Below are 14650 nucleotides of genomic sequence, written 5' to 3' on the forward strand. Positions count from 1 at the left end.
ATGCAAAACTCTCTGTAATTTGCTGAGATAATGACCTCCTCCATTCAGCATCATCAGAAGCAGTAATAGGTATACCAGGGCTGCATTTCTATCCACAAGAGGAAGCCTGATTAAATTCATTGAGATACTGTTAGGTAAATTAGTAAATTAGAAAATAGCAAAAAGAAAACCTCACCAATGTCAGATTTATGGTAGGACTTGGGTTTTTCAGGAATCAATTGGATGTGCTGAATACAAATTCCATGATACTGTGCAATTCACTGACTAATGATGCAGAAAGGATTGGGGGCCAGTTACTCATAAAAAACAAAAAATCAAGAAAATGTATACCAATACAGTATTTATTGACTTGCCCCCTCTGAGCTGGACAGATTTGGTTAACAGATGGGCTTCCCCTATCTGTCACAGAACAATCAGGTTGTCGTACACACTGGACTAAACACAGGGGGGAAAGAGAGGAGAGCACATGACAGGCAGCGCAACCGGCTCCTTCACATTGCGAAGAGAATGAGGAATGCCACCATCAAGCAGAACAGCCCCATGGCCTCAGAGAGTGCAAAACCCAGGATGGCATAGGAGAAGAGCTGCTGCTTCAGGGAAGGGTTTCTGCAAGGGAAGGAGACAGACAGACAGGATAACCATCAATGGAAAAGTGTGATGAAGCCACAGACAAAGCTAATGTTATTCTAGCTTGCATCAACAAAAGTATAGTGTCCCGGTCAAGGGAAGTAACAGTTCTGCTCCATTCTGTCTTGGTCAGGACACACCTAGAGTACTGTGTCCATTTCTGGGCACTACAGTTTTAAGAAGGATTATCGACAAGCAGGAATGTGTGCAGAGGGAGACCAAGATGATCAAGGGTCTGGAAACCAAGCCTTGTGAGGAGCCGTCGAGGGAGCTGGGTACATTTAGCCTGGTAAAGAGGAGACTGAGGAGATAACGATAGCCATATTCAAATATCTAAAGGGCTGTCACATGGAGCAAGCTTGTTTTCTCCTATTCCAGAGGCTAGGACCAGAACCACTAGATTCTTATATATGATCTAGTTGCGATTCCTGCATTGCAGGGGTTGGACTAGATGACCCTTAGGATACCTTCCAATGCTACAATTTAAGGTTCTCCTGTAGTCCTACCATCTCCCCTGATACAGGGTGTCAAGGCAGTAGCCATCCCTTCCGGCCAAGTACTGTTCAGGTGTGCGGTTGCTGAAAAGTCTAGCAGTATAGTATCATAGCCCAGCCAGTCAGCTTTATAATTAAGTCTGGTGCTTTTTTTCAGGGGGTATTCAATGGTACGCAGTACCGACACTTCTTTTAGTATTATTTAGAAGTGTGGCACTTACTATAACAACTTCATGGTGATTACTTGCACCTATTTTTCTAGAGGGAAAAGCACTGATTAAGTCTACAAAATTTACCACCCCACAAAATGTTTACTAGGGTTTCTGCCACACTAGTGCCCTCTAGCACTGTGAAGGCATTCTTCTTCTGGATTCAGCTGGAAATCGAATTAACAGTGATTCAGTACAGCATGTAATATAGTGCTGTATTAATCTGGCAATACCCACCCTGAAGGCCAAGATCCTTCAACTGTATTTACTTAATACAATTGAATTAAATTTCCATTCAGCACAGGGCCCCACCATTCTCAATTAATAGCTTCCCCTTGTGGCATTTGCCTATTAGTGTTTCCTTTTCAGAACATACATGGCATTACTGATAAATAGTCTTGTAAATCGGTTCTCTGCAGTGGGCTTAATTACTGGATTCCTCTCTTTTTTCTTTGTGAAACAGCACTATTTTGCATTTTTAGGGAAAAAGAAAGCAATGAAGAGGAAGTACTACTCCCCCTATTACTAGTCCCTACAAAAGGAACTGAATAACCACAAGCCAATTTATCAATAATGCCACAGCAACAGGAAAGCGATCAGAAGCAGAACCTGCAAGGAGGAAGCTTCTAACTAAAGGCACAGCAACCCTGAAAAATCTCAACAGAACTTTGCCAGTTTACAATGCACTGGAAACATGTTTTACATAAGAGGCCCAAATCAGGTCTGAAGAAACAGGAAGACAACAATACTGAGCGCAAGCAGTTGGCAGCAGCATTGCCTGGCTTCTCTGTAAGCAGCAGGTGAATGAAGAACATCACTCCAGACTTAAAAGCGTGGTGCTCAAAAATCCAAACATACCTGGCATAGCCAATGATAAGACTGCCAAATACGGTCCCGATGCCAGCACCAGAGCCAGCCACACCTACGGTGGCAGCGCCAGCACCAATAAACTTGGCAGCAGTATCAATGTCCCTGGAAACAGTGCTGGTTTGGAACTCCCGGCGCAACACTGGCAAGAGCTCATTGTGAGCACCTGAGAGACAAGGCTGGGAGGAGAAAAAAAAGAAAAGAAACGGAGAATAAGATACTGTTTCGAAGCTGCTTGTAACCTAAATGGCAGGATTCTACTTCCGAGTAAATCAAACTTCAATTTTAACCCTGATTTTTTTTTCAAACACTGCCCCAGAAAACTGGGAGTGGGGATTCTGAATTGGATAAACAATGGCCAACAAGTCGGGGGTGGGGGCAACACTTGTCTCAGTAGACACAAGTCCTACTGAGTTAAAAGTAGCTTACTCCAAGGCAGGAGCAGCCTATAGTTTTGGGAATCCAGGTCAGCAATGCAGCCACATCTGCACTGCTGCTTCTAGGAAAGTGGGGCCTCGTTGTTGTCAATCAATCTTCGCTACAGCTACAGGGGACTTGTGTGTGCCATGGAGTGCCCACAGTTCACGCAGAGAAATACTGAAGTTCAGGCACCCTGCATGAGAGGCTCCTCAAATCTGCAATTTTAGTTTATAATGTTGGGTTTATCTATTCTTTGGTGTGTGTGTGTGTGTGTGCTTTAAATGTTTTTAACTTTTACTGACAATTTTAATATACAGTGGTGCCCCGCTAGACGAAAATAATTCGTTCTGCGAGTATTTTCGTCTAGCGGTTTTTTCGTCTAGCGAAGCACCAATGCAAACCGCGGTTTTCGCTAGACGAAAAAAAAAATTTTCCGTCTTGCAAGGCAGCCCCATTGACAAATTCGTCTTGCGGGGCAGCCTTCTGCTAGACGAATGCCTTCGTCTAGCGAGTTTTTCGTCTAGCGAGGCATTCGTCTAGCGGGGCACCACTGTACTTATTTTATTATTATTTAACAGAATTTGTATACCACTATATTGCAAATTTACAAAGATTCGTCTAGCGGAAGGCTGTCCCGCAAGACGAATTTGTCAATGGGGCTGCCTTGCAAGACGAATTTTTTTTTTCGTCTAGTGAAAACCACGGTTTGCATTGGTGCTTCGCTAGACGATAAAACCGCTAGATGAAAATACTCGCAGAACGAATTATTCTCGTCTAGCGGGGCACCACTGTAAATAAAAAGCCATTGTCATGTAGTGGATCAGATCCCTAGGATCAAATCTCTGCTCAGCTATGAAGCTTAGTGGGTGAGCTTGGGCCAGCCACCATCTCTTAGCTGAATCTACCTTAGGAGAAGTAATGGGTGAGAGGGGACGCAGCAGGATAAAAAGGGAATAAATAAATGAGGAGTTGATCCGGAAAGTGTTCCTTGAAGCTAAAAAGAGGTGAGGCAGATCCCCTCCAACTTAGAAATTTTGTAAACTGGTCATCTGTTCACTTTCTCACTACAACCCCAAGAGCTTGGTTTAAGTTACACTTATGTTTGTGAGGATACAATGGGATAGCCCAACACAAGCCACCCTGCACTCCCCAGAGGAAAGGTGGTCTAAGAATGATAAGTACTAGAGTATCAAAAAGTGGTCCTTAGTTACCAGGCAGACACCATAATTGTACAGCTTAAGAAAAAACCAGCCCTGTAGTATCATGCCTCCTAGTGACTGACATCTAAAATACAGTCATACCTCGTCTTGGGTATGCTCCACGTTGCATACGTTCGAGTTATGCACCTCCGCGACCCGGAAGTCCTCCATGGAGCGCACATGATGCGCGGGTGCGCGCAAGCATTCTGTGCACTATGCGCAGAAGTGCAAAAACCCGAATGTCCAGGGTTTGGTTTTTTTTGTTCGTTCGCGTTACGTACGCCCGGGTTACGGGACGCAACCGGGAACGGATCGCGTACGTAACACGGGGTACCACATTAATAAATTGTAGGTCAGGTATACAGTTGAGCACTGCTGCTACACACGTAATCCAAAAAGCCCAGCAGAGCCAGCAGTTCTAGAAAGGATCTCCCTCTTATTTCCTTTTTCTACTCGGCCACTGAGTATTGCCCTAGACAACCTTTGCTGGTCACATCAGCATTATGTTTTTGAGATCCAAGGGTCTCTTTCCCCTTGGATGTAGCTGGAAGCTGTACCACACCAAATTTACCTCCTTCGTCCTGACCTCAGGCCTGTTCAGCACAGAGGCAGAGATGGGCCTACAGAGCAGCCGGGAACTGTTCTTTATCTGCAAGAGGGGAAACATACAAGCTGTGAATACATGCAACAAAGAAAAATTCTCACTGACAACAAGGACTTTCTTGCAAATGCATTCTAGTCTGAGGCAGTCTGTAACTAGAAGTGATAGTGAAACTATGACTTGAACACCCCCTCGTTGGTCAGCACAGCAACAATTCTTCCTGGTAAAGAACATATTCTGAAACGGGGCCTGTATCTCATGGAATTAATTTTCAGAACAAAATCAGGTGGCCTAGTGGCAGCAGAGAATTGATTGTGTGATTGACTGATTATTTATTTTGTTTACCACCCTTCATCTGTAGATCTCAGGGAGGTTCATAACATAAAAAATACAAGATAAAAAAGCACAAAATATGTAATAAAAATAAGAACAAAAACACTCTCCACCCTCACACATTTAAAAGGATATTGGGTGTTAATCAGCCTAAAGGAGTATAATGAAGGCAGGGACAGCATCCCACAAATGAGGAGCCACTGCAGAAAAGGCACTAGTCTAAACCATCTATTAGCCACATGTGACTCCCACCCCAGTTCTATCTTGCCCTCCACCATGTAAAGCATGCTGTTGCTTTCTACATGGCAGGTACCCTGTTCCGTTCCCATGCATCATCAATGCAGTGCATATTCTGCACGCTTTAAAAAAGTTAAAAGTCTGAGCCTGGCAAGTTGGATAACTTTTACATATACTAAGTAAGTTTTCTGTTTGCCATAATTTGTTCTGCTTTGGCTAGACATGAGAAAGAAGGGACAGCAACATATGCAAGACAGTGGGGAGCATCAGGCCCAAGATCCAAATGTGGCCCTCCAAGCCTCTCTGCCTGGCCCTTGGGACTCTCCCCAAGGCCACTCCCCTTTGCCAGCCCTGCTTCACACCCTTGAGTGTTTTTGCCTGGTTGAAATGTGTTCCTTGACCACTGATCATCCTTGCACAGGTGGAGAACAGAGGGGTGTGGGTGTAGAAACTAGCCTACTGTACAAATTGTCCCCCTGCTCCCTTTTACCTCTGACCATGCCCACCATTAACATGCGGCCCACAAAAGGTTGCCCAGTGGCCCTTAGGCTGAAACGCGTTCCTTATCCCTGCACTAAAACCTTGGCCACCAGAAATCCTTCTGAGCCCTTACTGCTTTTGGCAAACATTCCCCGGCACTGAACACTTTACTGAAATGCACGTCAGCAATTAATGCTAGGATTCTGTTCTATTTGTAAATGAAAGCCAAGCTCCTGGCAGCCATTTCTATAAATGGCTGTACATCAAGCCTCTTACAACTTCAGGAACCAGCAGAACACAGAGGCTGGGCTGAAACTCAGCCCTTTCAATTACATGGGAGCCACTGTAGAGTGGAAGAGACAGCACCTGGGGATGGGACATATTTGTCCCCCCCCCCAACTGTTAACCAGGTGGAATTGCCTGATGGTCATTTGGAGGAAGCCAGTGTGGGGGGTGGAATAGACACCAGATTTCCCTGCTTGGGGGGCCATTTTTGAAGGAGGAAATATCATCGTCTTGAATGATTTCATGAAAACCACTTCGACGTTTGCCTGAAGTAAGATTCTCAGAAAGTTGTATTCTTCAGCAAACACCCCAGATTAAAGGGAGGTTTCCACAGGGCATTTGGCCTTGTGCTGCCAGGCATTTAGACAGCACCAATGACAGGATGCTTGTACTATATTTTTAACATGTTTGTATTTTTACTCTGCTTGAAAATTGCTTTGGGACTTTTTGTAATGGGAAGCGATATATAATTATAAAGCACTGAGGTTTTTTTTCCCTACAATCAAGCATTATATAAATCTTATGAAATAGAACAATAAACTATGTCGTGTGGCCCAATAGCTTGCACTTTGTCCTCTGCCTGCCAATGCTGCAGTTAATAATATGAGAGGAAGGCACCTTGCCCTTTCTCCACCCATTTCACAACTGGGATGTGATGCTACCTGGTCATTCTGTATTTGCCAAATGTGTGGGACTCAAAATATGATCTTTAGTAAAGTGATGAGGGAACAGCCCCCATGATTCAGACACCAACCAAGGGAGCAGATTGAGGCCTTTCAGGTAGCATGAGCTCCAGCCACCAATTACTTTCTGGGTCAAGCCCAAAATAAAATAAGAACTCCTGCAAGTAAGAAGGGGGTGGGGAGAATCTACTGATCCCACTCCACTATTGAAAGCAACTCACAGACAAGGCTAGGAAAACGTGAATGGAACACAGCAGTGCCAGAGCAGCACATCCCAAGATCACAGGAGGAATGGTTGGAGTATTGCTCAACGGGTTTTGTGTGTGGGGTGGTGGTGGTGTTATTGCGGTTACTGATATTACTTTTCTTAAGATTTAGTGTCAGGAGTATAACCTATTCCTGGACACCGCAGTTAGATGCAGACTTTTCCGGAAGCTTCTGGCTGTTGTGTAATTGACTGGACAGCACAACGCAGGAACTCAGCAACTCACTGGATAACTATATACAGTATTTATTGATTGAAGCAACTAGCATCCATGTATTTTTTCATGTTGTAAGCCACCCTTAGAATGGCTTTAACTATGGAAAGGCGGCATGCAACTAAAATGATGTTTGCATGCTATTGCTATTGCTATTTTCAGTTTTGCCCACCTCTCGTTATGTGTAGCAACTGCTGGGGGGGGGGGAGAAGGACCCCCTAGTTCTACTGCATTCTATCCCTTACAGTGGTGCTGGGAATGTGACATGACAATGGCAGTGAAAGCCATATTCTGACCTGGGCTGCTGGGGGGCAGCAGGGAGAGAAAGAGACAGGGCCAGAGCAGAACAGACAGGAGTGGTGTGATTTCATTTTAGAATTGCATGGTCCAGCATGCAACTTAAAAAATGAGTGCTAATGTGTGTTCATGCCTTGTTATGCTTTTAACTCACAAAAGAACAAGGAAGGAGGGAAAACCAGCTGTCTTAAGAACAGAGGGACAGGAACTAAGAGCTCTGCCAAGCTCCATCCATCATTAAAATCCTCTCCAACATACTTTGATTTATAGTTCTATAGCAAAAGCTGCCATGATGTTTTCAGATGTTTTTCTTTGCAGTCATGAGAACTAGTAATATGCTCCTCCTTCTTCAAATGAAAGATAAAATGACAACAGAAACTAAAAGAACCTGTGGAAGCTATTGCATTACAGATTTGTCTATTTTCCATACATGATAGCAAAGTTACAGTTATGCAGGTTATTAATCCTTTTTAACCTACTTGCCGACATAGGCAAATACTTGACTTGTGATTTGAAACAATGCATTATTGAAAAATACAAGACACATCTTGAGTTACTCACAAGGGCGGGAGCAGAGACGAACTTTGCACAGGTATACATATTTAGGGACGCTGGGGGTGGCCACACTCAACAGCTGGAAAAGAATCAAACAACATGGCATTAGGAGAAAGTGTTCCTACAACTTCTATTACTTGCTACCAATAGAAGCCCATAAGGCTTTTAAGATGTGTGGCAGTTAATTAGTGGAGGAGTACAAAAACCGATGCACAGCCATATTAAGTGGAAGAGAGGCCATTAATTCAGGGAACCATGCAAAAACATTGTGAGTAATATGGCCCCTACACAGCACAATAATTTAGTTCTTCAGCACAAGCATGGCTGACCAAACGTTTGGGGCATCCTTTGTCTGTACAGCGATTCTGTACAGTGCATCAGATTTATTTCCATCCACTCAATAGGGGCGGCAGCCTTAGGACCGGCACCTTAAGGACTAGCACCTTTCCTGGAGCTAAGCTTTTAGGCGGTCGAGGGCCTGCTTCCACAGATGCACGACCTTTGCAATGCATCCAAGGCTAGGGCAGATCCGCTACGCCCTCAGGCCATAGGCGGAACCAGCTCCGGACCCTCCCCAGGCTGGCGTGGGAAGGAAGCTCCTTGAACTCCACGCCCCGCCCAAGAACGTTCCCAAGGGTGGCTCCGCCCACCGCAAGCTCCTCCCCCTCGAACCCCGCCAATACGGTGCACGTCCCGGTCAAACCCCGCTATAACTCCTCTGAAGGCCTCGAAGCATGAGGGGGGTGGGAGGGAAAGGCCTGGGAAGGGGGAGGCCGAGGCCGGGCAAACCCGGGGAAGGGAGAACCTTCCTAGGCCGCCCCGGCCGGGACTCGGCGACCCTACCTGCTGCTCAGGGGAAGACCGCGAGAGAAGGGCTCCCTTTCGCGCATGCGCTAGCGGAAGGAGGAATGACGCGACATCCGCCCGGCGCCCGGAAAAGATTTGTAGTTGAACGAGCGCGGCGGCTAGAGCGCCCATTAATGGGTTTTTTTTAAAGGGGGTGTGTTTCTCCCGTCGCGCCATCTGCTGGTCCGGAGTGGTACTGCATTGGCTTCCTAGGGAAGAGCTCGCTGTCGTCTCCCTTTACTCGGGGGCGATGCTGTCGGGAGTGGGTTTGTGTGTATGGCGCTCTTGGCTGGAGTTCGGGATGCTGCTCGATTTTAAGCACGGTTACTTAAGCCCGAAGGAAAGCAACCTTGGGCGGTGCTTGCATGCAGAGACAGGGGGACAGATGTAGCTTGTTACTGCGGTGAGATGCTACCTGCAAGCTTGGGGGGCGGCTTTTAATACAGGGGTGGTGGCACCATCGCGGACGTCCCCGAGTCGCACTTTAATTTGAGACGTGGCTCAAGAGTTAAATCCTGTTTTCTGCGTCAGAATTCGTACCTGAGACATCTACCTACCTACCTACCTACCTTTCTATCTATTTCTATTCTGCGTTTCCGTCAAGGCAGCACACACGGTTCTCCACCCCACCCCCACCCCTTTATCCTCCCAACAACCTTGCAAGGGAGGCCAGACTGAGCGAGACACCCCCCCTCCCAAATGCCAGCCACCCCACGAACCTCGTGGCTGAGCGGAGATTTGAACAGGGGTCTCCCCACAGTCCCAACCTGACAGCTTCTAGTGGTGCCGGAGCTCGCCATGAACGCCTCCCTTCTTCAATTATAATGGCACTGGCGCCCACCTGAGAGGTGCCAGAACTGGGGGCGAGGGGGAAGCCCTGGGCACCCCTATTTCCATCGGAGGAATGTTGGAGGGTATGCTCCTCAGAGGGAGCAAGACACTCAATGAAGAAGGCTTTCTTCTGATCTAGTGAAAGTGTGATGCCAATGCCCCCCCACCCCCCCCCACCCCGGTCCCCTGATGCTGCTTGCAAATCAGGAGCATCGGTGGGGTCTCTCCTTGTCCGGTTGCCTGTCTTTTGCACCCCTCTGCCGTCCTGGCCTGGGGGCTCTGCCCCTCCGCCTGCTGCCAGTCCTGACAAAACCCTGCCTGTAATCGGCTTGGGGAAGAAGGGGCGCCGTAAATCAAGCAGGCAGCTTTAGTGTCTCTCAGGATGGAGCCAAACTCCTCCGCAAGGCAGGCAAGCCCAGGTGGGCGATAAAACGCCGCGGCCGGCCCGGGGAGCAATTTGCTGGGCCCCGAGCCGAGGTGCGCCATCCGCCGCACCAGCCAGCCCCTACAAGGCCATAATTCAGCGCCTGGACCTGCACGCTTTAATTATCACTGCAGCGGAATTTCAATGGGGGCCGATCCATCTTGCGGGCTTGCTGGAGAGCGATTTATACACCCGCGTGCTATTTCATCGGCGGAGCCCCAATCTGCATTTTTATGGGCCGGATTGGAGCTTCTTCCCTCGCCAGCCTTGGCGGCGGAGGGGAGCGTGTTTGTGTGCGTGCAGAAAGCAGTGTCTGGTTTTTTTTTTTTTTTTGGCCGTGCAGTAAAGTTCAGGAGAGATGCGTCTGTAGCCTACTCTGTACCGAAGAGGAAATGCCTCGCCTTCCATTCCACATTAGGGCTGGTGCCATGGCGGCAGGAGGGGTGCGTTTTCATGTATAAGAGTGACATCATACCCCTCATGGAGCCCAAGAAAGTGAAATCTCTCACTGCCTCCATTTCTTCCCCTTCTATTTGCCATGAGGTGATGGGACTAGTGGCCATGATCTTAGTTTTTTTGATGTTGAGCTTCAGACCATATTTTGCGCTCTCCTCTTTCACCCTCATTAAGAGGTTCTTTAGTGAGGAGGAATTAAAAAACCTTTTGGAGGCAGTGAGAGATTTCACTTTCTTGGGTTCCATGATCACTGCAGATGGTGACAGCAGTCACGAAATTAGAAGACGCCTGCTTCTTGGGAGAAAAGCAATGACAAACAGACAGCATCTTAAAAAGCAAAGACATCACCTTGCCGACAAAGGTCCGTATAGTTAAAGCTATGGTTTTACCAGTAGTAATGTACGGAAGTGAGAGTTGGACCATCAAGAAGGCTGATCGCCGAAGAATTGATGCTTTTGAATTATGGTGCTGGAGGAGACTCTTGAGAGTCCCATGGACTGCAAGAAGATCAAACCTATCCATTCTCAAGGAAATCGGCCCTGAGTGCTCACTAGAAGGACAGATCCTGAAGTTGAGGCTCCAGTACTTTGGCCACCTCATGAGATGAGAAGACTCCCTAGAAAAGACCCTGATGTTGGGAAAGATGGAGGGCACAAGGAGAAGGGGACGACAGAGGATGAGATGGTTGGACAGTGTTCTCAAAGCGACTAACATGAGTTTGGCCAAAATTGCGAGAGGCAGTGAAGGATAGGCGTGCCTGGCGTGCTCTAGTCCATGGGGTCACGAAGAGTCGGACACGACTGAACGACTGAACAACAACAACACCCCTCTAGCATTTTCCCGATGAAAATAGGGATGTCCTATTCTATAATAAAAACAATAATTTTATTATGTATTCCCCACTCATCTGACTGGGTTGCCCCAGCCACTCTGGGTGGCTTCCAACAAATATAAAAAACATAGGTAAAGGTAAGGTAAAGGGACCCCTGACCATCAGGTCCAGTCGTGTCCGACTCTGGGGTTGCGGCGCTCATCTCGCTTTATAGGCCAAGGGAGCCGGCGTTTGTCCGCAGACAGCTTCCGGGTCATGTGGCCAGCATGACAAAGCCGCTTCTGGAGAACCAGAGCAGCGCACGGAAACGCCGTTTACCTTCCCGCTGGAGCGGTCCCTATTTATCTACTTGCACTTTGATGTGCTTTCGAACTGCTAGGTGGGCAGGAGCTGGGACCGAGCAACGGGAGCTCACCCCGTGGCAGGGATTCGAACCGCCGACCTTCTGATCAGCAAGCCCTAGACTCTGTGGTTTAACCCACAGCGCCACCTGGGTCCCATAAAAAACATAACAAAGCATTAAAAATGGAAAAACTTCCCTATACAGGACTGCCTTCAGATGTCTTTTAAAGGTGGTGTAGTTCCTTATCTCCTTGGCTGGGGGTGGAGGTGGGGACACCTTTAACTCTATACCAGGGGTCAGCAAACTTTTTCAGCAGGGGGCTGGTCCACTATCCCTCAGACTTTGTAGGGGGCTGGATTATATTTTGAAAAAAAATAATAATGAAGGAATTCCTATGTCCCACAAATAACCCAGAGATGCATTTTAAATAAAAGCACACATTCTACTCATGTAAAAACACCAGGCAGGCCTCACAAATAACCCAGGGATGCATTTTAAATAAAAGCACACATCCTACTCATGTAAAAACACGCTGATTCCCGGACCGTCTGCGGGCCAGATTTAGAAGGCGATTGGACTGGGAATCAGTGTGTTTTTACATGAGTAGAATGTGTGCTTTTATTTAGTCTACCCATGCTCTATACCCTACAACATTTCTCTGATGAAAACAGGGATGTCCAAAGGAAAAGCGGGACATTCCAGGATCAAATCAGAAACTTTGGAAAATTTCAAAGGTTTCAGCTTAACATTCATCCTGCAGAACAAGAAAACTGCTTTCCTCTCATAAGCACAGGGCGACTGGTCCCAGCAAAAATCTTTGAAGTGCTTTCGGATGCCGTTCATCTACATTCCTTCAGTCATGGTTTTTATATCTTGCCCGTCCTCTAACTGGAGCACAGGGCGCCTGACAACAGAAATTGAAGGAAAGAAAACAATACAATGATATAACCACCATTAAAACCCACAAGGTACCAATAAAATTTTAACAGAGATCAGCAGCGACACCTTCTATAGCACCACCTGCTAAAAGCCAATTTCCCTCTATGATCTGTAAACCTGGACAAGTAAAAATGGCCGTAGCCTTTGCTCCACTGTTTCTACCACAAGGGCTAACCTGTCTGTTTATTAACAGAGCAAAACGGTCTTATTGTTGCTGTTTTGCAGTAGCATATAAAAAGGTAAAGGGACCCCTTACCGTTAGGTCCAGTCGTGTCAGACTCTGGGGTTGCGGCGCTCATCTCGCGTTACTGGCCGAGGGAGCTGACGTACAGCTTCCGGGTCATGTGGCCAGCATGACTAAGCCGCTTCTGGCGAACCAGAGCAGCGCACAGAAATGCCGTTTACCTTCCCGCCTGAGCGGTACCTATTTATCTACTTGCACTTTGACGTGCTTTTGAACAGCTAGGTTGGCAGGAGCAGGGACCGAGCAACGGGAGCTCACCCCGTTGTGTATACGTGGTCTTTAAAAAAGAATGAGAGGGCAGGTCCCCGCCCCGAAGAGCTTCCCATTGAGAGCAGGGGTGGGAATGCTTAGGAGTTGACGGTTGCCGAATTCCAATTCCTATCAGCCCCAGCAAACATGGCCAATGGTTCAGGGATGATGGGAGCTGTAGTTCAGCAACATTGGTGGGTGGCTGTGCAAAGGCACCCTGCATCTAGACTAGAGATAGACTGAAGGGTACACCAGAGGAAATGGAAGGGGGTGGAGGTAGGGGGAGATATGCCATCATTTCAGTTATGCAGTACAGCAGAATATGGGGAGTAATGGGTGTGGGTGCCATAGGCTTCACAGAAAAGTTTGGTTTTTTGAGGAGAGATCTGAAGTTAGTAAGACAGATGGACTCATATGGGTGTTCTGGGAGGCAGTTCTGAACCAAAGGGGGAAGCAGGTAAGGACAGAGTCGCTTGAGGGAACAATAAGTGATAGCATATGGAGTTTTTATGCATCACCAGAAGCCTGAACTGTGCACCAAAATACCTCAGAGGAACATGATTACCTTTGGAAGCAATCACACTGAGACTCTTAGTATGGAAAATGAGGAAGTTAAGTTTATTACAGGAAATACATGCCTGTTTGTAAAGAGCTCCTGGTTCTGCCTAAGTTGGGAGTTGCGAGGCGCCATATTTGGTCCTCGACCTCAGCAGAGACACACAATGCGTCTCCTCTTCTGTGTCCCAACACGACAGAAGGAGCAGGAAATGAGGTCAGCAGGCTGAAGAGGCACCATAGAATCATTTAATTGTAGAGTTGGGAGGCACTTCAAGGGCCATCTAGTCCAACCCCCCACAATGCAGGAATCTCAACTAAAGCACCCATGGCCATCCAACCTCTGCTTAAAAACCTCAAATGAAGGAGAGTCTAAAACATGGGTAGGCAAACTAAGGCCCCGGGGGCCGGATCTGGCCCAATCGCCTTCTAAATCTGGCCCGTGGACGGTCCGGGAATCAGCGTGTTTTTACATGAGTAGAATGTGTTATTTAAAATGCATCTCTGGGTTATTTGTAGGGCATAGGAATTCATTCACCCCCCCCCCCAAAAAAAAAACATAATCCGGCCGCCCACAAGGTCTGAGGCACAGTGGAATGGCCCCCTGCTGAAAAAGTTCATTCAACTGTTCCTCATAAGGCTTGGTTTCCAGATTCTGGATAATCTTGGTCGCCGCCCTCTGCACATGATCCAGCTTGTCAATATCCTTCCAAGAACTGGACACAGTACTCCAGGTAAGGCCTGATCAAGGCAGAATAGAGTGGTACTATTACTTCCCTTGATCTGGACACTACTGATGCAGCCTAGAATACCATTAGCTCCCCCCCTTTTTTTTTGCTGGTGCATCACACCATTGACTCATGTTTCGCTTGTGGTCCACTAAGACCCCTAGATCCTTTTCACTTGTACTACTTGCAAGTCAGAGCCAGTGTGGTGTAGTGGTTAAGAGCGGTAGACTCGTTATCTGGTGAACCGGGTTCGCTTCCCTGCTCCTCCACATGCAGCTGCTGGGTGACCTTGGGCTAGTCACACTTCTCTAAAGTCTCTCAGCCCCACTCACCTCACAGAGTGTTTGTTGTGGGGGAGGAAGGGAAAGGAGAATGTGAGCCGCTTTGAGACTCCTTCGGGTAGTGAAAAGCAGGATATCAAATCCAAACTCCTCCTC

At 47.3% G+C, this 14650-nt stretch overlaps 1 protein-coding gene across 1 annotated transcript; it reads right to left on the bottom strand.

The window, feature by feature from the left end:
• Nucleotides 1–322: 322 nt before the first annotated feature.
• ATP5MC2 (ATP synthase membrane subunit c locus 2) lies at nt 323–8693 on the bottom strand. Its single transcript, XM_033138523.1, has 5 exons — nt 8610–8693; nt 7773–7845; nt 4388–4465; nt 2189–2376; nt 323–606 (listed from the first exon to the last, which is right to left on the bottom strand). Exons 2-5 carry the CDS (start codon nt 7809–7811, stop codon nt 492–494), a joined length of 420 nt encoding a protein of 139 aa, XP_032994414.1. The 5' UTR covers nt 7812–7845; nt 8610–8693; the 3' UTR covers nt 323–491.
• Nucleotides 8694–14650: the final 5957 nt, after the last annotated feature.

The sequence above is a fragment of the Lacerta agilis genome, chromosome 2 (assembly GCF_009819535.1).
Source record: "Lacerta agilis isolate rLacAgi1 chromosome 2, rLacAgi1.pri, whole genome shotgun sequence".
Taxonomy (NCBI): Eukaryota; Metazoa; Chordata; class Lepidosauria; order Squamata; family Lacertidae; genus Lacerta; species Lacerta agilis.

Coding starts and splice junctions, on each gene's coding strand:
- ATP5MC2 (XM_033138523.1), bottom strand. CDS start 7,811: ATGTATACCTGTGCAAAGTTCGTCTCTGCTCCCGCCCTT. Junction 2,377..4,387: donor CTGAGGTCAGGACGAAGGAG/GTAAATTTGGTG, acceptor TTCTCCTCCCAG/CCTTGTCTCTCAGGTGCTCA. Junction 607..2,188: donor CTTATCATTGGCTATGCCAG/GTATGTTTGGAT, acceptor CTTCCCTTGCAG/AAACCCTTCCCTGAAGCAGC.